Source organism: Protopterus annectens, chromosome 13.part0, assembly GCF_019279795.1.
Source record: "Protopterus annectens isolate FY-2018-M chromosome 13.part0, PAN1.0, whole genome shotgun sequence".
In the NCBI taxonomy this organism is placed as follows: domain Eukaryota; kingdom Metazoa; phylum Chordata; order Ceratodontiformes; family Protopteridae; genus Protopterus; species Protopterus annectens.
The window spans coordinates 192,271,645-192,296,517 of NC_056747.1; the positions used below are offsets into that span (position 1 = coordinate 192,271,645).

The 24,873-nt window shown below is 44.6% G+C and overlaps 1 protein-coding gene across 1 annotated transcript in view; it reads right to left on the reverse strand.

Annotated features, from left to right (window-relative positions):
• Nucleotides 1-24,873, reverse strand: part of MAU2 (MAU2 sister chromatid cohesion factor) — a 2,634,229-nt gene that overhangs the window by 884,487 nt on the left and 1,724,869 nt on the right. The window contains exon 13 of the mRNA XM_044090765.1: nt 11,697-11,780. Coding sequence (XP_043946700.1) covers nt 11,697-11,780 — 84 coding nt within the window. The remainder of the gene's footprint in view (nt 1-11,696; nt 11,781-24,873) is intronic.

Below are 24,873 nucleotides of genomic sequence, written 5' to 3' on the forward strand. Positions count from 1 at the left end.
AGAAAAAACCTAGTCACTTTTCCTCTTCTGGTACAGCTTGAAAGGCCTTTATGCTTGAGAGAAAGTACTTGCTTTTGAGCCTCTGCCCACTGATTTGGGGGTAGATCTGGCCAACCGTTTGGGGTTGGTAACGTGAGGAAGTGAAATCTGTATCCTTGGGAAACTACATTTAAAACCCATTTGTCCTGGGTAATGAGTTCCCAGTTTTTGGCCTGCAGAGCAATCTTTCCCCCTAAAAGAGCAGTCAGCTGAGAAGTGCTTGGAAGTTTTAAAATTAAGTCATTGAGACAGCTTACCATAGGGGGGAGGTCTTACTACTCCCTGATTTGGAAGTGGGAGCCCCCCACTGCTTAGTCCTGTGTGTACCCTGGGACTGAAGTCTGGGTGTTCTGCTGGTTCTGGTTTGGACTGAGACGGCCTGGAAGAGGCAGGAAAGGACCAATTCTTAGAGGGACAATGCCTACTAAATCTTGGAGGCTGTACTTGTAGGAAATCTTTAACAGTTTGCATTGATTTAGCTTTTTCCTCCTTTTATGAACTCCTCCTGCTTTGTTGCCAAACAGGTGGTCCTGATTTAAGGGAGCATCCAGCAATTTAGCTTTAACATGATCTAGCAAAGATTGCTCCTTAAGACAAGCATGCCTTCTAAGTACAGACACAATGACAGCAGCCCTGCAAGATGCCTCTAGTGAATCAAAACCACACTGCAAAGTATGTTTTCCAACCTGTTCAGCAGAATGCATTAAATCCTGTAAATCCTTATTTTTCAGCACAGTCAGGAATCATTTTCTGTTTAAGCAATCCAATAATATGCTGCTGATATTTTAACATATGAAACTGGCAGTTTAAGGCCCTAATGGCCAAGGTTGCAGAAGTGTAAACGTTCTTACCCATCTATCCAGAGCCCTGGAATCTCTATCAGAGGGGGTAGGATTTTTGGCAGTAGTAGCCTTAATGCCCTTGGGTCCCTGTCAAATGGTCTCAGGATCTGCAGTAGGATTTTTAAAAAGGAACTTGTGAAAGTCAGGAAAGTACAGTTTTGTACCTACCATAAATGTAGATGTTAGAGTGCTAATACAGCTGCAGTCATAACAAAAGGGTTCTCCTGCCGTCAGGCGGGTCCTCGGTCGGCTGAATTCCAAAGTCTAGGTCCGGCGTCGGTTGTTGTCGCTTCTTCCCTGACATCAGTGCGACAGGGGTATAAAGGAACCAGCAGACGACATTTTCTTCAGTTTTTCTTGCCCCAGATGTCAGGTGCCCCCAGAAGGAAGGCAATACATAAATTTGTGTAATAAAACAATGCAATATAATCAAAATACAGTAGTTGCAAGCAAATACACCATAAATGAACACCCCAATCAGGTTGTATGAGGAGGTGTTAGCCAAAAGGCCTGTCCCAAGAGGGGAAGGAGGGAGGGAAACCTGGACTGCAGCTGTATTAGCACTCGAACATCTACATTTATGGTAGGTACAAAACTGTACTATGTTCATCGTGCATACAGCTGCAGTCATAACAGATGGGTAGAATCCCAAAGCTAAGAAAGGGGTGGTAGGCACTAGATGGAACTAGGAGGAGCCAGGATGCCCTGCAAGACTGCAGTGGCAAAGCCTGCTCTAGTTTTGGAGTATAATGGTAGGTTGTAGTGTATGGAGAAGGTATGCACAGAACTCCAAGTGGCTGCTTCCAAATTATCTTTGGTAGGAACTCCTCTGAGGCAAGCTGCAGAGGTAGCTGTGGCCCTGGTGGAGTGAGATCTGATGCCTGTAGGTACAGTTTTGCCATGAAAAGAATAGCAAAAGCGTATGCAGTGGGCTATCCATTTTGAGATTGTCTGTTTGCAAATAGTCTTTCCTTGAGCTCCTACTGCATAGGACACAAAGAGCTGTTCTGATTTTCTAAAAGGCTTTGTTCTGTCCAAATAATAACGTAGTTGTCTGTGGATGTCCAAGGAATGTAGTAATCTCTCCCCTTTGTTTTGAGGATTAGGATAAAAGGTAGGTAAATGTATGGCCTGATTCAAAGCTACCCTGGATACCACTTTAGGCATAAAGGATGGGTTGGTTCGTAAGGAAACTCTGTCCTGATGGAAGATGATAAAAGGCTGCACAGCCATGAGAGCTTGTAGTTCTGAAACTCTACGAGCTGAGGTAATGGCCAGAAGGAAAGCTGTTTTCCAGGACAAATATTGCAAATCTGATGAGGCAGCTGGGCTCAAAGGGAGGCAAGGTCAGTTTTTCCAGAATGAAGTTGAGATCCCAAGCAGGTATTGGTTGTTTCCTTGGGGGTCTTAGATTCTTAGCCCCTCTGAGGAACTGTCTTAAGAGAGGGTGAGAGAATAAGGGTGGATCAGTGTTGTATTCTGCAGAAATGGCTGAGGCATGGATTTTGATGGAGGAGAATGAAAGTCCACTGCTTAGCAGCTCAGCTAGATACTGTAGTATTTGAGGTAAATTCAGTTTTCCAGGATCCTGGCCCTTTTTCTCATTCCAGACACAAAACAGTTTCCATTTTGCGGAGTAGGCTTTTCTAGTTGACGGCCTCCTGGCCTCCAAAATGACATCCTACACCTCCTTGGAGAGTAGGGTCTGTTGTGATGCTAAGGAATCTTCCATGCGGCTAGATTGAGTGTTTTTAGCTGGCTGTGAAGAGTCTGTTGTCTTGGCCAGTCTGGAGCAATGAGAATCATCTTTGGTCTGTCTGCTCTGGTTTTCAATAGAACTTTGGGCAGCAGAGGAAGAGGTGGGAAGGCATAAACTGTCATTGATGTCCAACTGAAAGAGAGCATCCACTCTCCAGGCCTTTGGATGGAAAATCCTTGAGCAGAATTTTGTCACTTGGTGATTTTTGTGGGAGGCAAAGAGATCTATGTCTGGCCTTCCCCATGCTTGGATTATTTCTGCAAAAACTTTTGGATGCAACTTCCATTCGTGTGGATCTGTCATATTTCTGCTTAGGTTGTCTGCCAGCGTGTTTTCCTTGCCTGGCAAGTACTGTGCTTGTAATTCAATTTGTAAGTCCATGGCCATGTTCCAAAGTGACATAGCCAGTCTGCATAGGGGGATGAATGTGTTCCTCCCTGTTTATGTACCACATAACTGTGGTGTTGTCCGTTCTTATCAATAGTTGACCTGGTTGCAGAAGGTCTTTGAAAGCTACAATAGCATTTATTACTGCTAGTATTTCCTTTTGATTGATGTGAAGGTGCTTTTCTTTTTGGGACCATTTGCCCTGAATGCACCGATCTGTCATGTGCACCCCCCAGGCGTAGTCTGAGGCGTCTGTTGTGATGACTTGATTTGCTTGAGGCTTGCTGAATGGAAGACCTGTGTTTGTTTGGCATGCTTCAGCCCACCACAGAAATTCCTTTTGCAGACATGGAATTAATGGTATTATTGTTTCCAAACTTGTGGCTGTGTTGAGACCATAGGTTTTTCAGGTACCATTGAAGTTTCCTCATATGCAGCTTTGCACATGGGATTAGTAAGATGCAAGATGCCATGAATCCCAGAGCCTGCAGGATTTTCCTTCCAGTCAGCCTGGTGCAATTTGCTAGTGTTCTGAAGTAGTTAGTTAGTTGCCCCTACTTCTCTGGCGTGAGGTAGGCCATCTGGGTATTTGTGTCCAAGTTGGCTCCCAGGAAAATTATCTTCCGAGAGGGTATTAGCCTTGATTTCTTTTTGTTGACTGTGTATCCCAGAGAGTTCAACAACATTATTATATAAGCCAGATGTTTCAGAAGAATGCGCTTGCTGTCCGCTTGGATCAGGCAGTCGTCCAAATAGGGGTATATTTGTATCCCTTAAAGTCTGCAGTAGGCAATTACTGATGCCAGGCATTTCGTGAATACTCTGGGCGCAGTAGATAAGCCAAAGGGCAATGCAGAGAATTGATAATGGGTTGAACCTGCAAGAAATCTGAGGTATCTTCTGAAATTTTGTCTGATTGGGACATGCAGGTATGCCTCCTTGAGGTCCAATGTTACCAGCCAAGACTCCTTGCCCAGCATGGGAAGAAGCTGCTGTAGAGTGAGCATCTTGAATTTTGGTACGAGTAGAAATGTGTTCAGGATGGATAGGTCCAAAATAGGTCTCCAATCTTTTCCCTTCCTTGGTACCAGGAATAGTCTGGAATAAAACCCTTGACCTTGTTCGTGCGTAGGTACCTCTTGAATAGCTTTCATGTTTATGAGATCTGTAATTTGCCTTTGTGCCTCTGCCCTTTGATTGTGTGGCAGGTTTGGCATGCCTCTCATTTTTGACAGGGTGTGAAAATGGAATCTGTAGTCTCTGTTTATAATGTCCAGGATCCATTTGTCTTTTGTGACAATATGCCAATTTTTTGAAAATAGTGTTAGTTTTCCTCCTAAGGGGGCTGCCATTTGAGTCTTGCTTGGCATGCAAAGGGGAAAGTCATTGGGCTTGCTTTCTGAATGATTGCGAGTTATCCTCACCACCTCTTTGTGTAGGAGCTTGCCAATGTCTGCCTCTAAACGATCCTTGGGATTGTCCCCTGCCCCTCGGGCGTCTGTATCTACCTCTTTGGGGTCTGTCCGTGGCTGGAAAGGACCAATTTTTGGAAGGCCAATTCCTACTGAAACGTGGGGGTTGTACCTGTAGAAAATCTTTCACAGTTTGCATTGATTTAGCCTTTTCCTCCAATTTCCTTAATACCTCCTCAGCATTAGCACCAAATAATACATCCTTTTGTAGAGGGGCATCTAGTAATTTAGCTTTGACATGATCAGGCAAGGTTTGTTCCTTGAGCCAGGCATGTCTACGTATGACTGATCCTGTAACAGCAGCTCTACATGAGGCCTCTAGAGCATCAAAACCACATTGTAAGGTATGCTTACTCACTTGTTCTGCACTATGCATCAAATCCTGCAACTCCTTCAAGTCTGGTTGTTCAGGTTGTGACATTTTACTTTTCAATTGTGAGAACAAAAACTGTTGGTATTTTAGCATATGGAACTGACTGTTTAAGGCCCTCATGGTTAAGGTAGCAGAGGTATATACCTTTTTCCCCCACCTTTCTAAGGATCTGGAATCTCTCTCGGAGGGTAATGGATTTTTAGCAGTGGAGACCTTAATTCCCTTAGGGCCCTGTGAGATGGTTTCTGGGTCAGCAGCATGGCTTTTGTATAGAAATTGGTGCGAGTCAGGAACCCTGTAGTACCTGTCAGGCTTGACTGGGGCTGGAGGCAGAGAATCCGGGTTAAGGCAGGCCTCCGAGTAAACATCATCTAGGGTGTCCAAGACAGGGGGTATAGCCAGAGGCCTGTGCTGAGGTAGCAAGAGAAATTCCCTAAGCCTTTTCTTGGAATCTGAATAATCTTGACCTTCCCAGTGGAAGTGTTCCCTTAAGGTATGCAAAGTTTCCCCAAATGAGTAATCCTCAGGGGGGGATACAGAAGGAATGGACTCCTCTGCATCAGAGTCTTCAAAAGGGGAGTAAGAATGTTCCTGATCATCCAGAGTGCTCTGAAATAAGAGAGCCCTGATCAGAGGAGGGGGATTCTTCCTCCACTCTGGGCCTCTTGTCCGGTGGGGGTTGAGAACCCCTGATAAGAGTAATTAAATCCTCAGCCATTTTAAGCATCTGTTTTTTAGGCATGGGGACTGGAGATGGGCCCTGTGTAGCTTGTCTCTTAGAATGCATGGCTGCTTTAGACTTAGTGAAAGCCTTGATGGAAAAAGAAGAGGAAGGTCTGAAGACACCTTGAGTGGAGGTAGACCTGTCCACATTTTGAGGTTGAATGCCAAGAGTGGCTTCGGTATCTGTAGTCTGGGTGTGGGCCAAGGAGCCTGCGACCTCGGGTACAGGAGAAACCGCCAATGAAGTGTTGTCAGGGGCTGCGTAGGCACCTCGCTGAGAACTGGACCACGTGTAGTCTGCTTTGGCGTGGTGTCGGTAGAGGCCGCGGACCTCGTGTGTCGGTCCTTATCTTTGCGTTTTTTAGACAAAACTGGAGTCTGAGTATCCGCCGACATAATATAATTAAATGTTTTTCCAAAATAATGCTGGGCGAACTCCGCCCGACACTTAATGGTGCGCTTGTTGAATGTAGCACAAAAGCGACAGACCGAGACGTCGTGGTCTGGGCCTAAACAAGGTATACAGAGGAAATGGAAATCCTTATGCGGTATTTGCTTCCCACAAGAAATACAATTATTAACTTTGTCTGACATTGGTCTGAGGCAAGAAAAGTTTCCCCAACGGGGTACTTAGCTTTCAAGAAAATTTCAGTTTCAAAATTTTCGTAATTTCAGGAGCTGGCCGACCGGCACTTGCGAACTGCTTCTGCTTCGGGCACTGCGCAGCAAGAAAGACTGAAGAAAATGGCATCGGCTGGTTCCATTAAACCCCTGTCGCACTGACGTCAGGGAAGAAGCGACAACAACCGACGCCGGACCTAGACTTTGGAATTCGGCCGACCGAGGACCCGCCTGACGGCAGGAGAACCCTTCTGTTATGACTGCAGCTGTATGCACGATGAACATCCCTGTAATATCTATCACGTTTTCTGGGAGCAGGAGGTAGAGAGTCAGGGGCCAAGCTAAATTCCAAAAAGGCATCGGCAACAATGTCTAGTAAAGGAGGGATAGCTAAAAGCCTGTGTTGCGGCAGAAGTAAAAAATCCCTGAGCCTCTTTTTAGAATTAAAGTAATCCTAGCTTTTCCAGCGAAAATGCTCCCTAAGAGTATGCAGGTTTTCACCAACAGAGAAATCTTCTGGGGGGGGGGGGAAGCAGAGGGAATATATTCCTCTGCATCAGAATCCTCATAGGTAGATGAGGGTAAATCCTGGTCATCAGAGGAAACAAATTTCAGAATCCTGGTCATAAGTATCATAAGCAAATTCAGTCCTAGGTCTCAGAGGGGGAAGGTTGGCTTCCCCTGATTAAAATAATAAGGTCTTCAGCCATTCTTATTTGTTTTTTAGGCACAGGCCTAACCATACAGTCTGGGCGTCTGTTTTCTAGGCATGGTTTGAGTTTTAGGCCTTGAGGAAGAAGATGGCATCGGTTTAATATGCAAGTCAGTAGGCCTGAATACACCCTCAGAAGTCGGCGCCTGCACAGCGGTTCCAGACCCATCCAAGGTAGAGACATCTGCAGGTTCCACAGTTGAAGCATCTCGCAGCATACCGGACTCCGAATGGGTCTCAGTAGAGGTCTGCGAATCTTAAGTAGTGGGTATCAGGGGCTGCGAAAGCGCCTCACTGAGTACCAGCGAACTGGTGACTGACTTAGGAGAAGCGTCGTCGGCAGCTTTGGACCTAGGCGGCCTGTCTCTATCTTTATCTTTGTGTTTTTTTGGAATGTCAGTAGCTGGATGGCTTACCGAAGACATATCTGGATAACTGAACCACGTACCAAAGTATTTAAAAGCGTAAATATACAGACGACAAATAGTTTGTTGCTTAAATAAGCCACAAAACCGACGGCGAGGTACATCATGGCCAGGGCCTAGGCAAGGAATACAGCACGAATGAAAATCTTTATGAGGTATTTGCTTTTCACAAGAAATACAATTATTGACTTTTAATGACATCGGTTTAGAGCAAGAATGTTTCCCCAACGGAGTACTTCGCTTTAGTTTAAGACTTCAGTTCTGAAACTCGAAAACGAAAATTTCAGGAGTCGGCCAACCGTCACTGGCGAACTGCTTCTGCTTCGGGCACCGCACAGCAAGAAAAACTGATGTAATGGCATTGGCTGCATGCTTTATACCCCTGACTACCTGATGTCACGGAAGATGAGACAGCAACTGACAAAGGATCCAAGACTTTGATAATCAGGCCGACTGAAGGCTACTGCAAGCAGATAACACAAATGTGATGACTGCAACAGTGAAACAAGAAGCACATCCAGGTGGAATGCAAAGAAACCAGCGAAACCAGAGAGGCAATCAGTGGAAATCTATCAGTGCAGGCCTCAGAGGGGGCAAATAATAATTCAAACTACCTGTATAGTGAAGGAGAGAAGAGAGAGCAAACTTTATTTAGGTTGGGACTGTGTCTTCACATTGACTTGTTTATTAGTAGCCAGTTTGTGCACAGATTAGAGTAGGGAGATACATTAGCAATGAAGGGGAATGCAAAGATATGCAAATAAATAGGTGGGCCTCCAAGTGATACAAACTAAGGCAGAAAGCATGGATGGTTAATTTAGTCACAGGGATCGGAATTAAATATATACTGTCTATTGGACAGTTAGGATTACTGCACTAGCTGGTGGGGGGGGGGGGCACAAGGTTACAACAGTTTTATTAGCACGCTGAGAACTACTAAGAAATACTGCTAATGTTATAGCTTCACTATCATAAAACATACAAGTATGCCTAGGTGGACTGACCCTGCTCTTGAGGCTCAAAATGTATATCCTTGTTTAGTTTTGCAGTACTGATTCCTTCTTATACTGAATGGGTGGGGTGGTAGCCGCAGACTGCAGATTAGCTTGAGTGTGCTCAGCAAGCAGAATGCAATTGCTGAAGAGCACTTGTGTCCTGGTGGGAGACTAGAAATTAAAAAAAAAAAAGAGTTGGGTTCCAAGTTCCATTTGTGTGGGTCCATTGGATTTCTGCTCAAGTCGTCTGCCAGTGAAATTTGTTTGCTTGGCAGGAAATGAGCTTGCAGGTGCACCTGCCTGCTCAAGGCTGTGTTCCACAGAGCCATGGCTAACCTGCAGAGTAGGTAAGGATGAGTTCCCCCTGCTTATATACCACATAACTGTGATGTTGTCTGTCTTTATCAAGAGTTGTCCTGGCAGGATAAGGTATTTGAAGGCTGTCAGTATATTCTGTACAGCTAACAATTTTTTGATTGATATGCAGGTGAATTTGTCCTGGGCTCCATTTCCCTGCCATGGGAGCCCCCCATGCATACTGTGATGCGTCTGTTGTCAGGGTTGGGGCTGAGGGAGGTTGAGTGAAAGGGAGTCCATTGTTGTGGTTGCAAGCCTCTGCCCACCAAAGGAACTCTGTCCTTAGGCAAGGAATGATCGGAATCACTGTTACCACGTCCTGAGAATGTTGACACCAGGGACTTTTTAAGTACCACTGAAGTTTCCCAATATGCAGTCTTGCATATGGAATTAGAATGCACGAGGCCATGAACCCTAGGGCGTGAAGTATTATTCTTGCAGACAGTTGGGTTTGGGTGGCCAGTAGTTTGAAGTAATTTGTCAAATAAACCTGCTTTTCTGGAGTGAGGAATGTCATCCGGGAAGTTGTGCTCAAGCTTGCTCCCAAGAATACAATCTTTTGGCTGGGTACCAGATGTGATTTCTTTTTGATAATGGTATACCCCAGAGAAGTTAGGAGTCTGTTTACAAACGTCAGGTGCTGAAGTAGCAATTCCTGATTGTCCGTCTTAATCAGGCATTCATCCAAGTATGGGTACATTTGAATATTTCTCTGCCTGCAGTATGCAATGGCTGCAGCCAGGCACTTTGTGACTACCCTGGGCGCAGTAGATAAGCCAAAGGGAAGTGCAGAGAACTGATGGTGCATAGTGCCTGCCCTGAAACGTAGATATTTCCTGCAAGATTCCCTTATGAGGATATGCAGATAAGCTTCTTTTAAGTCTAAAGTGACTAGCCATGAGTCTTTGGCTAGCACAGGAAACAGCTGCTGGAGAGTAAGCATTTTGAATTTTGGTACCACCAGGAAGGTGTTTTAGAGTTGACAGATCCAGACAAGGGCACCAAGAGTTCTCTTTTCTGGGCACCAGGAACAGTCTGGAGTAGAAACCCTGTCCCCTTTCCTCTGTTGGAAGAGGTTAAATAGCCCTGATTCTAAGAAGTGAAAGTACTTGCTTTTGGGCCTCTGCCCACTGGTTTGGAGAAAGGTTTGGCAATTCACTTGGGGGTGGCAGTGAGTTGAAGTAGAATCTGTACCCTTGGGACACAATGTTTAAGACCCATCAGTCCTGGATAATATACCCCCAGTTTTTTGCATGCAGGGCAAGTTTTCCTCCTAGGGCTGCAAGTACTTGGGCATGGCTGGGAAGGATGAAGGACAAGTCATTGTGAACCTTTTCCATAAGGGAGTGGCTTACCACTCCCTGTTTTTGAGGAGGGAGCACTCCATTGTTTAGATCTGTGCATACCCTGAGACTGTAGTCTTTGTGGTATGTTGCCCCTGGGTTTCGACTGAGAAGGTATGGGAGGGACTGGAAAGGACCAGTTTTTTGAAGGCCAATGCCTACTGAATCTAGGTGGCTGTACCTGTAAGAAATCTAACAGTTTGCATAGATTTAGCTTTTTTCCTCCATCTTTTTAAGAACTTCTGCTTTTGAGCCAAACAAACATTCTTGGTTTAATGTAGCATATAGTAATTTTGCTTTGACATGGTCTGGCAAGATTTGTTCCTTCACCAAGCATGCCTTCTCAGAACAGACCCAGTGACAGCAGCCCTGCAAGATGCTTCTAAAAAATCAAAACCATACTGCAAAGTATGTTTACAAACTTGGTTTGCAGAATGCATTAACTCTTGTAAGTCTTTATTTTCTGCACAATCAGGAATCAACAACATTTTTTGTTTAATTAGTTCTATAATATGCTGCTGGTACTTCAACATGTGAAACTGGCAACTTAAAGCCCTGATGGCAAGAGTTGCAGAGGCATATACCTTATTACCCCATTTGTGTAGAGCCCTAGAATCCCTGCCCGAAGGGATAAGGTTTTTGGCTGTAGTAGCCTTAACACCTTTAGGTCTCTGGGAAATGCTCTTTGGATCTGCAGTGGGATTTTTTAAGAGAAATGTGTGAGAATTAGGTACTCTGTAGCACCTGTCAGGGTTTCTAGGAGCTGGTGGTAAAGTATCAGGGGTAAGACTGCATTCCACGAAAACATCATCTACAATATCCAGAAGAGGGGGTATAGCTAGAGGCCTGCGCTGAGGCAACTCTAAAAATTCCCAGCGTCTATTTTTGTACTGTGGGTAGTCCTGGCATTCCCAGCAGAAATACTCTCTTAGGGTATGCAAAGCTTCACCGAAAGAAAAGTCCTTGGGGCGGGGGACAGAGGGAATGGAATCCTCTGCATTTGTATCCTCATAGGCAGATAAGGGTATGTCCTGATAATTACAGGGGTCAGAGTCATCGGACTCACGGTCTGTAGAATCAGAAAGAAAATCAAATCTTTGCCTTTTAGAGGGGGGAGGCTGGCTTCCCCTAATTAAAGTAATAAGGTCTTCAGCCATTCTAAGCATTTGTTTCTGTGGCATGGGAGCTTGAGAATGCGCTTTGGTTGTCTGTTTCCTAGGTGTAGTGCGATCTCTGGGCCTGAGAAATTAGGTAGTTTTAGTCATTAACTAAGTAGCTGGTTAAAAAGCCTGATAAAAAGTATATATATATATATATATATATATATATATATATATATATATATATATATATTTAGAAAGCTTGAGAGGAAATTATTACTCTATTTTTTGTTTTACTTGGATCGCTTACGTCAGTGGCCTGTGCAAAGATTTTCAACTGGAAACAGACTGCCTACCATGCTTGGATTACTTTCGACCACTTAGTAATGCTGTAGAATTATATATTTTCTATTATTACTTTTTGACTTGAGTTTACGTTCGCTACTTCTACTACTACTGTCTGATCTGATTAATATACAGTGATTAACTAGAAATATATGGACTGAATATCACCGTTATTATGACAGTATCATACTACACAAACTTACCTCTTGGTGTCTGTTTCCTTCCCTGATGTAAACACTGGCTAAGTTTGTTACTATAAATGCCCACAATTCTTGATGTGTTGTTAACTGCAAAACAAAAAGAAAACTTAAGTTAAGCAAACTACAAACTCACTCATCTCTTTTATAAGTGTACTGGCTATCCAAAATATAAGTTATAGCACAAAATATATAACTGTTTACACAACTTATCAAGACATACGATTGTGATCACTGCTGCAGTCATACAAAAGGGGTCTTTGTGCCAGGCAGTCTGGTAGTGTTTGATTTTTACAGCTGAGCACATTTCCACCTAAGCAGTATAGATGTCAACTTTCACTGGATATATTTAAATTACCTTGCACAGAAGTAACATTAGCCCATGCCATCTTTAGTTCTTCCCTGCCCTGTCACAGGTCATTGCTGTGCCAAAACAGCAGTCCAACTCAATGAGAGATTCCCAAGGTTTAACATATGAAGAATGTAGAAAGTACAGTTGTGTACCTACCATAAATGTTCGAGTGTATTCACTGTTGCAGTCCTTACAATTGGGTTATCCTGCTGGCAGGCTACCCACAGTTGGCCTGAATTCCAAAGACTAGGTCCGGCGTTGGTTGTGGTCACCTCCTCCCTGACGTCAGTGCGCCAGGGGTATAAAAGATGCAGCCAATACCATTTTCTTCAGTTTTGCTTGCCCCAGATGTCAGGTGCCTCCAAAAGGGTAGGCTAAAAATGTCAATAAAACATGCATGCACTAAGTAACAAGTTTCCTTCATCTACAAGCAAATACACCACATAGGTTGCATAGAATAGAGAAGTACAGATAAGGTCCAGCAAAGATAAGGGGGATGGTGGGTGGGTAACCTGGACTGCAACAGTAAATACACTCGAACATCTACATTTATGGTAGGTACACAACTGTACTATGTTCATCGTGTTTCACTGTTGCAGTCAATACACTTGGGTTGAATCCCAAAGCTAAGGTTGGGAGGCTGGAACTAAATAGAATTAGGAGTGGCTATGAGGTCCTGAAGTACTGCAGTGGCAAAGCCTGCCCTAGATTTGGAGTAGAGTGGAAAGTGGTAGTGCTTTCTAAAAGCACTGAACTCCAGGTTGCAGCCTCTAAAATGTCTTTGGTTAGCACTCCTATGAGGAAGGCTGCTGAAGTGGCTGCTGCTCTGGTTGAATATGGCCTAATGCCCTTAGGCACTGATTTGCCATGTTGAGAATAGCACAGACAAATGTAGTGACCTATCCACTTTGAAATATTCCTCTTTGAAATATTCCGCTTTGAGATGGCCTTTCCTTGTGATCCTGCAGCATATGCTACCAATAATTGCTCAGTCTTTCTGAAAGCTTTGGTTCTGTCCAAGTAGAAGCACAGCTGTCTATGTCCAAAGAATGCAGAAGATTCTCACCCTTATTCTGTGGGTTTGGATAAACGGTAGGCAAATTAATAGTTTTGGTTGAGGGCCACACTGGACACTACCTTAGGCATAAAAGTGGGGTTTGTCCTTAGAGAAACCCTATCTGGATGGAAAATGATAAAAGGTTCCACAGCCATGAGTGCCTGAGGTTGAGAGACTCGTCTTGCAGAGGTTATTGCTAGGAGCAGAGCTGTTTTCCACGATAAAAATTTTATATCAGCTGTAACGGCTGGCTCAAAAGGAGGCAGAGTGAGTTTTTCCAAAACATAATTGAGGTCCCATGCAAGTACTGGTGATCTCCTTGGAGGCCGTAAGTTTTTGGCTCCTCTGAGGTACTGCCTTAATAAAGGATGAGAAAAAATAGGTGGCTCTGTATTGTAATGAGCTGAAATGGCAGAGGTATGAATCTTAATTGATGAAAAGGATACGCATTTGTCCAGCATCTCAGTTAAGTATTGCAAAATCTGAGGGATATTTGGAATAATCATGTCAATTCCTTGTGCCTGGTTCCAAGCACAGAATCTCTTCCATTTTTCTGTATAAGATTTTCTGGTAATGGGCGTCCAAGATAACATCCATAACCGCTTGAGAGAGGTGTGTTTTGAAAAGCTACATTATCCACCATGCTGCCAGATTTAAGGTCCTGAGTTGGCTGTGCAGGATCTGATTGTTTTGTTGGGTCAGTAAGTGAGGAATTTGAGGTAATGCCCATGCTGGGCATTGAGTCAAGTTCCTTAGGATTGGGTACCAGTGCTGGCGGGGCCAATCTGGGGCAATCACTATAATTTTTGGCTTCTCTTGTCTGACCTTTAGGAGTACCTTGGGGAGGAGAGACAGTGGGGGAAAGGTGTATACTGTTTTTTTCCAGATGAAAGATAGAGCAACCACTTTCCATACTTACTTGTGATAAGTCCTTGTGCAGAATCTCTGTAGTTGGCATTTGTGAGGAGAGGTAAATAGATCCATGTCCGGGCATCCCCAATTCCTTGTTATGTTGAAGACTTGCGGATCCAATTACCACTCGTGGGGATCCATGAGGTTTCTGCTCAGTCTGCCAGAGTATTTATCTTTCTTGGCAGGAATTGTGCTTGCAGATGTACTTGGTAAGTCAATGCTGTGTCCCAACAAAGTCATGGCTAGTCTGCAAAGGGGGTAGGAACGTGTGCCTCCCTGCTTGTCTATGTACCACATGACTGCAGTATTGTCCGTCTTTATCAGTAGTCGTCTTGGATGAAGTAGATCCTTGAAGGCTGTCAGGGCATTTTGAACAGCTAGCATCTCTTTTTGATTGATATGTAGATGCATTTGGATTGCGGACCATGAGCCCTGAATACATCTTCCCGCCATGTGGGCCCCCCAGGCATAATCTGATGCTTCTGTTGTCAATGTTTGCTGGCTGGGGGTATGGTGAATGGCTGCCCCTTGTTGTGGTGACAGGCCCTTGCCCACCATCGAAACTCCTGTTGTAGGCAGGGAATGAGTGTAATTACTGTTTCCAGGCTGTGGCAATGTTGAGTCCAAACACTTTTTACATACCATTGTAGTTTCCTCATATGCAGTCTTACATATGGAATAGCAGATGGAAGCCATGAAGCCTAAAGCCTGCAGAATTTTTCTTGCAGTTAACTGGGTATTTGTTGCCAACCTTTTGAAATAAGTAGTCCGTTGCCTTTGTCTGGCGTGAGATAAGCCATCTGGGCAGTTGTATTTAAGCTTGCACCCAGGAATATTATCTCTTGAGAGGGTACAAGTTTTGATTTCTTTTCGTTTACTGTGTACCCTAGGCATGTTAATAATCTTTTTACAAACGTCACATGCTGTAGTAGTATGTATTTGTTCTCTGCTTTTATAAGGCAGTCGTCCAAGTAAGGATATATTTGTATTCCTCTGTCTGCAAAATGCAATTACTGGTGCCAGGCATTTTGTGAAGTCCCTGGGCACAGTAGATAAGCCAAAGGGCAGTGCAGAGAATTGGTAGTGCATTGAACCAGCTATGAATCTGAGTTATCTTCTGCATGACTGTCTGATTGGGACATGCAGGTATGCCTCTTTTAGGTCTAAAGTTACAAGCCAAGCCTTCTTGCCCAGCATGGGCAGAAGTTGCTGCAAACTCAACATTTTGAATTTTGGAATATCCAGGTATGTGTTTAGAATAGATAGGTCCAGTACTGGCCTCCAGGCTTTGCCCTTTCTGGGCACCAAGAAAAGTAAATACCACTAGCCCTGTAAGGGGTGAGTAAGAGAGATAGAGAGAAGGGGGCTGGAGGGTGGGAAATCAGGACTGCAACAGTGAATACATTCGAACATCTACATTTATGCTAAGTGTACACAACTGTACTATGTTCTTCGTGTTTCACTGTTGCAGTCATCACACTTGGGTTGATTCCCAAAGCTGAAGAATGGGTGGAGGTAGTCAAGAAGAGTTGGGCCTGGCTAGTATGCCCTGCAGGACTACTGTTGCAAAACCCGCTCGTGATTTGGAAAAGATAGGCAGGTGATAATACTTGGTGAAGGTGTGAACAGAATTTCAAGCAGCAGCTTCTAGAATGTCCCTGGTAGGGACTCCTCTGAGAAAGGCTGTAGAGGTTGAAGTTTCCCTAGTAGAACGCGTGCTGACCCCCTGAAAGGGTAGTTTCCCATGGTGTTTGTAACAGAAATGGATACAGTGTGCTATCCATTTGGAGATGGTTTGTTTAGAAATGGCCTTGCCTTCTGCCCCTGGTGCAAAGATGACTAGAAACTGTTCAGATTTCCTGAAGGGCTTAGTCCTATCAATGTAGAATCTGAGCAGTCTGTGCACATCTAAAGAGTGCAGGTTCATTTTCCCCTTATTCTGAGGGCTAGGGAAAAAGGTGGGCAAATGGATAGACTGGTTGAGAGCCACACTGGACACCACTTTAGGCATAAAAGTAGTGTTTACTCCTGAGGGAGACCCTGTCAGCATGAAAAATAATGAAGGCTCCCACAGCCATAAGTGCTTGTAGCTCAGACACTCTTCTAGCTAAAGTGATGGCCAGAAGCAAGGTTGTTTTCCAAGAGAGGAATTTTAACTCGGCTGACGAGGTAGCGTGAGCTTTTCCAGCACAAAGTTAAGGTACCAAGCAGGGGTGGGGGGCTCTTCTTGGTGGTCTTAAGTTGTTGGCCCCTCTCAGGAACGGCTTGGTGAGAGAAAAGAGACGTCTCAGTGCTGTAATGAGTAGAGATGGCAGAGGCATGGATCTTAATGGAAGAGAAATACAGGCCTCTGTGGAGTACGTCTGCTAGGTAGTCCAGAGTGAGAGGTAAGGAGGGCTGTGCGGTATACACTCCTTTAGAGTGAATCCAGGAACAATACCTTTTCCACTTAACAGCATAGGATTTCCTTCTACTGGGTCTTCTGGCTTCACGAATGATGTCCAGCACCTGTTTGCTTAGGCTGGCCACTCAAGGAATAAGCCAGGCTGCAAGGTTCAGGGTTTGCAGGTGCGGATGCAAGATCTGTCCCTCCTGCTGAGTGAGGAGAATTGGGATCTAGGGTGGGGAGCGATGGTGGCACTGGTGACAGGCTGCACAGTAGTGGGTACCAGTGCTGGCATGGCCAGTCTGGGGTAATCAGGATTGCCCTTGGTCTTTCCTGCCTTATCTTAAGTAGTATTCTTGCAAGAGGCGGCAGTGGGGGAAATGCATAGTTTGAGAGGTTTACCCACTAGAAGGATAGGGCATAAACTTTTCAAGCCTTGTTGTGAGGTACCCTGGTGCAGAATTTGCTGAGCTGGTGACTGGAAAGGGAGGCAAACAGGTCCACCTTCGGGGTACCCCATTTCTGGGTTAGAAGGCTGAAGGTGCTGAGGTCTAATTGCCACTCGTGTGGGTCTAGGAGATTTCTGCTCAAGTCTGCCAGAGTTTTTTGTTTGCCTGGCAGGAATTCTGCTTGAAAGTAAATATGCATAGCCAAGGCCGTGTTCCACAGGGTCATCGCTAGCCTGCAGAGTGGGCTCCCCCCGCTTGTTGATGTACCACATCACTGTGGTGTTGTCGGTTTTTATTAGAAGGGGCCCTGGTGAGAGTAGGGATCTGAAAGCAGTCAGAGCGTAGTGAACAACCAACATATCTTTTTTGTTGATGTGCAGATGAATTTGGTTTGGACTCCAGTGGTCCTGAATGCACCTGCCGTCCAAACGTGCACCCCAGGCATAGTCTGATGTGTCTGTGGTTAGGGTCTAGGTGGCATGGGGTTGTGTAAAGGGTAGTCCCTTGTTGTGGTTGCATGCTGCTGCTCACCAAAGAAACAATGTCATGAGACAAGGGTATGATAGTTTCCAGGTCCCGAGAATGTTGGCACCAAAGACTTTTCAAGTACCACTGAAGTTTCCTCATATGCAGTCTGGCATATGGAATTTGTTGAATGCAGGTGGCCATGAACGCTAGAGCCTGTAGGATTTTCCTAGCGGATAGATGGGTTCTGGTGGCCATTTGAGCAAAGTAGCCTGTCAAATAGGCTTGTTTTTCTGGAGTAAGGAATGCCATCTGGGTTGCTGTGTCTAAGCTTGCTCCCAAGAATACAATTTTTTGACTGGGGACTAGTTTTGATTTCTTTTTGTTGATAGTGTACCCCAGGGATGTTAGAATGTACTTTACAAATGTCTGCTGCTGCAACAGCTTTTCCTGACTGCCTGAATCAGGTAATCGTCCAAGTAACGGTATATCTGAATATTTCACTGTCTGCAATAGGCAATGGGTGGAGCCAGGCATTTTGTGAAGAGACTGGGAGCAGTGGATAAGCCAAAGGGAAGTGCAGAGAAAGTACAGTTGTGTACATTTACCATAAATGTAGATGTTGGAGTGTATTCACTGTTGCAGTCACTACATTTGGGTAATCTGCTGGCAGGTTGCCCTCAGACGGCCTGAATTCCAAAGTCTTGGGTCCTGCGTCAATTGCAGTCTCCTCTTCCATGACATCAGGTCGTCAAGGGTATAAATCAAGCAGCCAACGCCATTTTATTTAGTTTTTCTTGCCCCAGATGTCAGGTGCCCTCAAAAAGGTAGCAAAAATATATATACATGCATCAATATAAACTTTACCTTCATCTACAAGCAAATACACCACATAGGTTGTAGAAGATAGAGAAGGAAAGAAACTCCAGAATGAAAGGGGGATGGCGGGCAGGTAACCTGGACTGCAACAGTGAATACACTCGAACATCTACATTTACAGTAAGTGTACACAACTGTACTCTGTTCTTCATGTTTCACTGTTTCAGTCATTACATTTGGGTAGAATCCCAAAGCTATGGTTGAGAGGCTGGAGCTACACAGCATTAGGTGCGGCTATAAGGCCCTGCAGAACTACAGTGGCAAAGCCTGCCCTGGACTTAGAGTAGAGAGGCAAATGATAATGCTTTGTAAAGATGTGGACAGAACTCCAAGTAGCAGCCTCTAGAATGTCTTTGGTTGGTACTCCTCTGAGAAAGGCTGCTGAAGTAGCTGCAGATCTGGTAGAATGAGACCTAATGCCCTTGGGCACAGGTTTACCACGGCGTAAGTAGCAGAAACTAATGCAGTGGCTTATCCACTTTGAAACAGTCTGCTTTGAAATAGCCTTTCCTTCTGATCCTGCAGCATATGTCACTAGTAATTGCTCAGTTTTTCTTAGAGGTTTAGTCCTGCTCAAGTAGGATCTTAGCGGTCTGTGCACATCCAAGGAATGCAGAATTCTCTCCCCCTTGTTTTGCGGATTTGGATAAAAGGTTGGCAGATGAACAGTTTGGTTAAGAGCCACACTGGAAACCACCTTAGGCATAAATGTTGGATTTGTTGTCAGAGACCCTGTCTGGGTAAAATATGATAAAAGGTTCCACAGCCATGAGTGCCTGTAGCTCTGAGACTCTTCTTGCTGAATTAACTGCTAGTTGCAGAGCAGTTTTCCATAAGAACTTTAAATCAGCAGTAGCAGCTGGTTCAAATGGATGCAGGGTGAGCTTTTCCAACACATAATTGAGGTCCCATGCAGGTACTGGCAATCTTCTAGAAGGCCTTAAATTTTTGGCTCCTCTAAGATACTGCTTTAGTAAAGGATGAGAAAAAATTGGTGGCTCTGTATTGTAATGAGCCGAAATGGCAGAGGCATGGATTTTAATTGATGAGAAAGATAAGCCTTTGTCAAGCATCTCAGTCAAGTATTGTAATAACGGAGGAATATTCGGTTGTGCTGTATCAGTTCCTTGTGCTTGATTCCAAGCACAGAATCTCTTCCATTTATCAGCATAAAATTTTCTAGGACTAGGCCTTCTGGCTTCCAAAATGACATCCATCACAGCTTTACGGAGAGGTGTTGTTTGTATAACTACATGATCAGCCATGCTGCCAGGTTCAGTGTCTGGAGTTGGTTGTGCAGGATCTGATTTGTTTTGCTGGGACAGTAGTTGAGGTCTTTGAGGTAAGGTCCAAGCTGGGTATTGAGACAAGTTCCTTAGGACTGGGTACCAGTATTGGTGGGGCCAGTCCGGGGCAATTACTATCATCTTTGGTTTCTCTTGTTTGACTTTTAGGAGGACCTTGGGAAGAACAGGCAGTGGAGGAAAGGTGTAAACTGAAGGATAGGGCGTCCACTTTCCATGCTTGTCTGTGATAAGTCCTTGTGCCGAATCTTTTCAGTTGATAATTTTGAGGGGAGGCAAACAGATCTATGTCTGGGCTTCCCCATTTCTTTTTTATCATGCTTGTGGATCTAGTTTTCACTCGTGAGGATCCAAAAGGTTTTTGCTTAAATCATCTGCCAGAGTATTTTGTTTTCCTGGCAGGAATTGAGCTTGAATATGTATTTGGCAAGTCAAAGCTGTGTCCCACAGTGCCATGGCTAACCTGCAAAGGGGGTATGAGTGCGTGCCCCCCTGCTTGTTTATATACCACATGACCATGGTGCTGTCCATCTTTATCAGTAGTTGTCCTGGATGAAGTAAGTCCTTGAAGGCTGTCAGGGCATTTTGAACAGCTAGCATCTCTTTCTGGTTGATATGTAGATGCATTTGTTTTAGGGTCCAAATGCATCTTCCCATGTGGGCCCCTCAGGCATAATCTGATGCGTCTGTTGTTAAGGTTTGGCTGGCAGGAGGTAGAGTGAAGGCCCGTCCCATGTTTTGGTGAAGTACCTTTGCCTACCACAGAAACTCCTGTTGTAGGCAGGGAATGAGAGGAATCATTGTTTCCAGACTGTGACAATGCTGACTCCATGAACTTTTTAGGTACCATTGAAGTTTCCTCATATGCAGTCTTGCATATCGAATCAGTAGGCTGCAGGATGCCATGAAGCCCAAAGCCTGCAGAATTTGTCTTGCAGATAACTGGGTTTTTGTTGCATCAGTTTGAAGTAGTCCGTTGCCTTTGCTTGTCTGGCATGAGGTAAGCCATCTGAGCAGCTGTATTCAAGCCTGCACCCAGGAATGTTATATCTTTTGAGAGGGTACCAGTTGTGATTTCTTTTCGTTTGTGTACCCTAGACATGTGAGAAGCCTTTTTGCAAACACCAAGTGTTGAAGAAGAATGTCCTTGTTCTCTGCTTGAATGAGACAGTCGTCCAAGTAAGGATATATTTGAATACTACTTTGTCTGCGAAATGCAATTACTGGTGCCAGGCACTTTTTAAAGACCCTGGGCGCAGTAGATAAGCCAAAGGGCAGTGCATAGAATTGGTAATGCATTAAGCCAGCCTTGAATCTGAGATATCTTCTGCACGATTGCCTTATTGGAACATGCAGGTATGCCTCTTTCAGGTCTAATGTCACCAGCCAAGCATTCTTGCCCAGCATGGGCAGAAGCTGATGCAAAGTCAGCATTTTGAATTTTGGAATGTCCAGGTGTGTGTTCAAAATAGATAAATCCAGTATTTGCCTCCAGGCCACATCTTTTCTGGGTACCAATAACAGTCGAGTAAAAACCTTGTCCTTTTTCCTGTTCTGGTACTGGCTGAATGGCCCCCATATTCATGAGGGACGTAACCTGTTTCTGTGCCTCTGCCCATTGATTTTTTGGCAGATCTGGCCAACCATTTACCATTGGCAGAGTATGGAAATGGAATCTGTATCCCTGTGATACTATGTTTAGCACCCACTTGTCCTGGGTTATTAACTGCCAATTTTGAGCAAAAATTGCTAATTTTCCCCCTAAGGGTGCTGCCAAAAGATAAGTGCTTGGTGAAGGCAGAGGGAAGTCATTGGGACTGTTTTCTGCAAGTTTGCCCTTTATCTTCTCCAGATTTGGAGGTGGGAGCGCCTCATTGCTTTGACCTGTATGAATCTTGTGCCTGGTATCTGGAACCCTTAGGGCGTCTGGGATTTGCCCCTTTGAGCTCTGTCTGACACAGGAAAGGACCAATTTTTTTGTAGACCAGTGTCTACTGAATCTTAGTGGCTGCACTTGTAAGAAGTCTTTTACAGTTTGCATAGACTTAGCTTTGTCTTCCATTTTCTTTAAAACCTCTTCTGCCTTAATACCAAACAGTGTATCATGCTGTAAAGGTGCATCTAGTAATTTAGCTTTAACATGATCAGGCAAATTTTGCTCCTTTAGCCAGGCATGCCTCCTAATCACAGATCCAGTAACTGCGGCCCTGCAGGAGGCCTCTAAGGAATCAAAACCACATTGCAAAGTATGCTTTCCAACCTGTTCAGCTGCATGCAATAATTCATTGCAATTCTTTATTTTCTGCACATTCAGAAATCATCATAATTTTCTGTTTCAGCAATCCCATTACAGGTTGTTGATACTTGAGCATATGAAACTGGCAGTTTAAGGCCCCAATTGCCAAGGTTGCAAATGTATAAACCTTTTTTCCCCATCTATCCAGTGTCCTTGAATCTCTGTCAGAGGGGGTAGGATTTTTTGCTGTTGAGGCCTTAACTCCCTTTGGACCCTGTGAAATAGTTTTAGGATAAGCAGCAGGGTTTCTAAATAAAAATTTGTGAGAGTCAGGGACCCTGTAATATCTGTCAGGCTTGCTGGGAGCCGGAGGTAAGGAATCAGGTGTCAAGCTTGACTCCGAAAACACATCATCCACATTGTCTAAAACAGGGGGTATGGCTAAAGGCCTGTGCTGAGGGAGAAGGATATCCCTGAGCCTCTTTTTTGATTCTGAGAAATCTTGACTCTCCAAGTGAAAATGCTCCCTCAAAGTATGCAAGGTTTCTCCAAATGAATAATCCTCAGGAGGTGATGCAGATGGTATAAACTCCTCTGCATTAGAATCCTCATAGGAGGTATACATAATTCCTGATCAGAAGAGGAATCCGAAGAAATAGAAACCTGATCTGAAGAAGCCTAGGCCTCTTACCTGGAGGGGGATGGGAACCGCTGATAAAGGTAATGTGGTCTTCAGCCATTTTGATCATCTGTTTTTTAGGCATACAGGCCCTGTGCACATGGCTCATGCGTCGTTTTTTTAGTTTTAGAAGTTGGTTTCGTCTTTGGTTTTGCAGCTGTCGTCGGTTTGATATAAAGATGTTGAGGCCTGAATACACCCTCAGAAGCTGGTGCCTGCTCAGCGGCTCTGGACCCATCCGAGAGATACATCCGTGGGTCCAATACTTTGAGTATCTCGCGGCATGCCGGAGTCCACATGGGTGTCGGTAGAGGCCTGCGACTCTAAAGTAGCAGGTATCAGAGACTGCGAAAGCAGCTGAGTACCAGCGATTGCTATCAGACAACATTTCTGGGTAGTAAAATCTGTTTCCAAAATACTTTGAGGCAAAAATATACAGACGCTTAATAGTGCGTTGGTTAAATCTAGCACAAAACCGATAGCCAGGCAAGTTGTGATCAGGGCCTAGGCAAGCAATACAGTATAAATGGAAATCCTTATGAGGTATTTGCTTCCCACAAGTAATACAATTAACTTTTTCTGATATCGGTATGGATCAGGAAAAAAGTTTCCCCAACGGGGTACTTCGCTTTACTGTAGACTTCAGTTCTGAAACTCAAACTCGAATATTTGAGGAGTCGGCCGACCGGCAGTTGCGAAATGCTTCTGCTTCGGGCACAGCGCAAGAAAGACTAAATAAAATGGCGTCGGCTGCTTGTTTTATACCCCTGACGACCTGACGTCATAGAAGAGGAGACAGCAACCGATGCAGGACCCAAGACTTTGGAATTCAGGCCGACTGAGGGCAACCTGCCAGCGGATTACCCAAATGTAATGACTGCAACAGTGAAACACGAAGAACATCCGATAATGCACAGATCCCGCCCTGAAACGTAGCTATTTGCTGCATGAGTCCCTGAAAGGGATGCGCAGATAGGCTTCCTTTAGGCCTAAGGTGGCTAAAGTACAGCTGTGTACCTACCATAAACGTTGATGTTCGAGTGTATTCACTGTTGCAGTAATTACACTTGGGTTATCCTGCTGGCAGGCTACCCGCAGTCGGCCTGAATTCCAAAGTCTCGGTCCGGTGTCGGCTGCTGTCGCCTCTTCCCTGACGTCAGTGCGCCAGGGGTATAAAAGATGCAGCCGACGCCATTTTCTTCAGTTTTTCTTGCCCCAGATATCAGGTGCCCCCAAAAGGGTAGGCTAAAATTTATGCCAATAAAAATGCATGCACTAACAAACATTACCTTCATCTACAAGCAAATACACCATATAGGTTGTATAGAATAGATGAGCACAGATAAGTCCCAGCAATGAAAGGGGATGGTGGGAGGGTAACCTGGACTGCAACAGTGAATACACTTTAACATCTACATTTATGGTAGGTACACAACTGTACTATGTTCATCGTGTTTCACTGTTGCAGTCATTACACTTGGGTTGAATCCCAAAGCTGAGGTTGGGTGGCTGGAACTAAACAGAATTAGGAGTGGCTATGAGGCCCTGCAGAACTGCAGTGGCAAAGCCTGCTCTGGATTTAAGAGTAAAAAGGTAAGTGGTAGTGCTTTGTAAAAGTGTGCACTGAAGTCCAAGTTGCAGCCTCCAAATTGTCCTTGGGTTGGTACTCCTATGAGGAAGGCTGCTGCTCTGGTTGAATGTGGCCTAATGCCCCTACTGATTTGCCATGTTGTGAATAGCAGAAACGACTGCAGTTTCCTATCCATTTTGAAATAGTCTGCTTTGAGATCGCTTTTCCTTGTGATCCTGCAGCATATGCCACTAAAAGTTCAGTCTTTCTGAAAACTTTGGTTTTGTCCAAGTAGAAGCGTAGTTGTCTGTGTATGTCCAAAGAATACAGGAGTCTCTCCCCCTTATTCTGTGGGTTTGGATAAAAGGTAGGCAAATTAATGGTTTGGTTGAGAGCCACACTGGACACTACCTTAGGCATAAATGTTGGGTTTGTTCTCGAAGAAACCCTGCCTGAATGGAAAATTATAAAAGGTTCCACAGCCATTAGTGCCTGTAACTCTGATACTCTTCTTGCCGAAGTTATTGCTAGGAGCAGAGCTGTTTTCCATGATAAGAATTTTATCTCAGCTGTATTGGCTGGCTCAAAAGGAGGCAGTGAGTTTTTCCAAGACAAAACTGAAGTACCATGCAGGCATTGGAGCTCTCCTTGGAGGTCTTATGTTTTTGGCCCCTCTGAGGTGCTGCCTTAGCAGTGGATGTGAAAAAATAGGTGGGTCCTATTGTAATGAGCTGAAATGGCAGAGGCATGGATCTTAATTGATGAGGATAGGCCTTTGTCCAGCATCTCAAGTTAGGTACTGTAAAATCTGAGGAATATTTGGTACAAGCGTATCAATTCCTTGTGCCTGGTTCCAAGCACAGAATCTCTTCCATTTTTCTGGTGCTGGGCCTC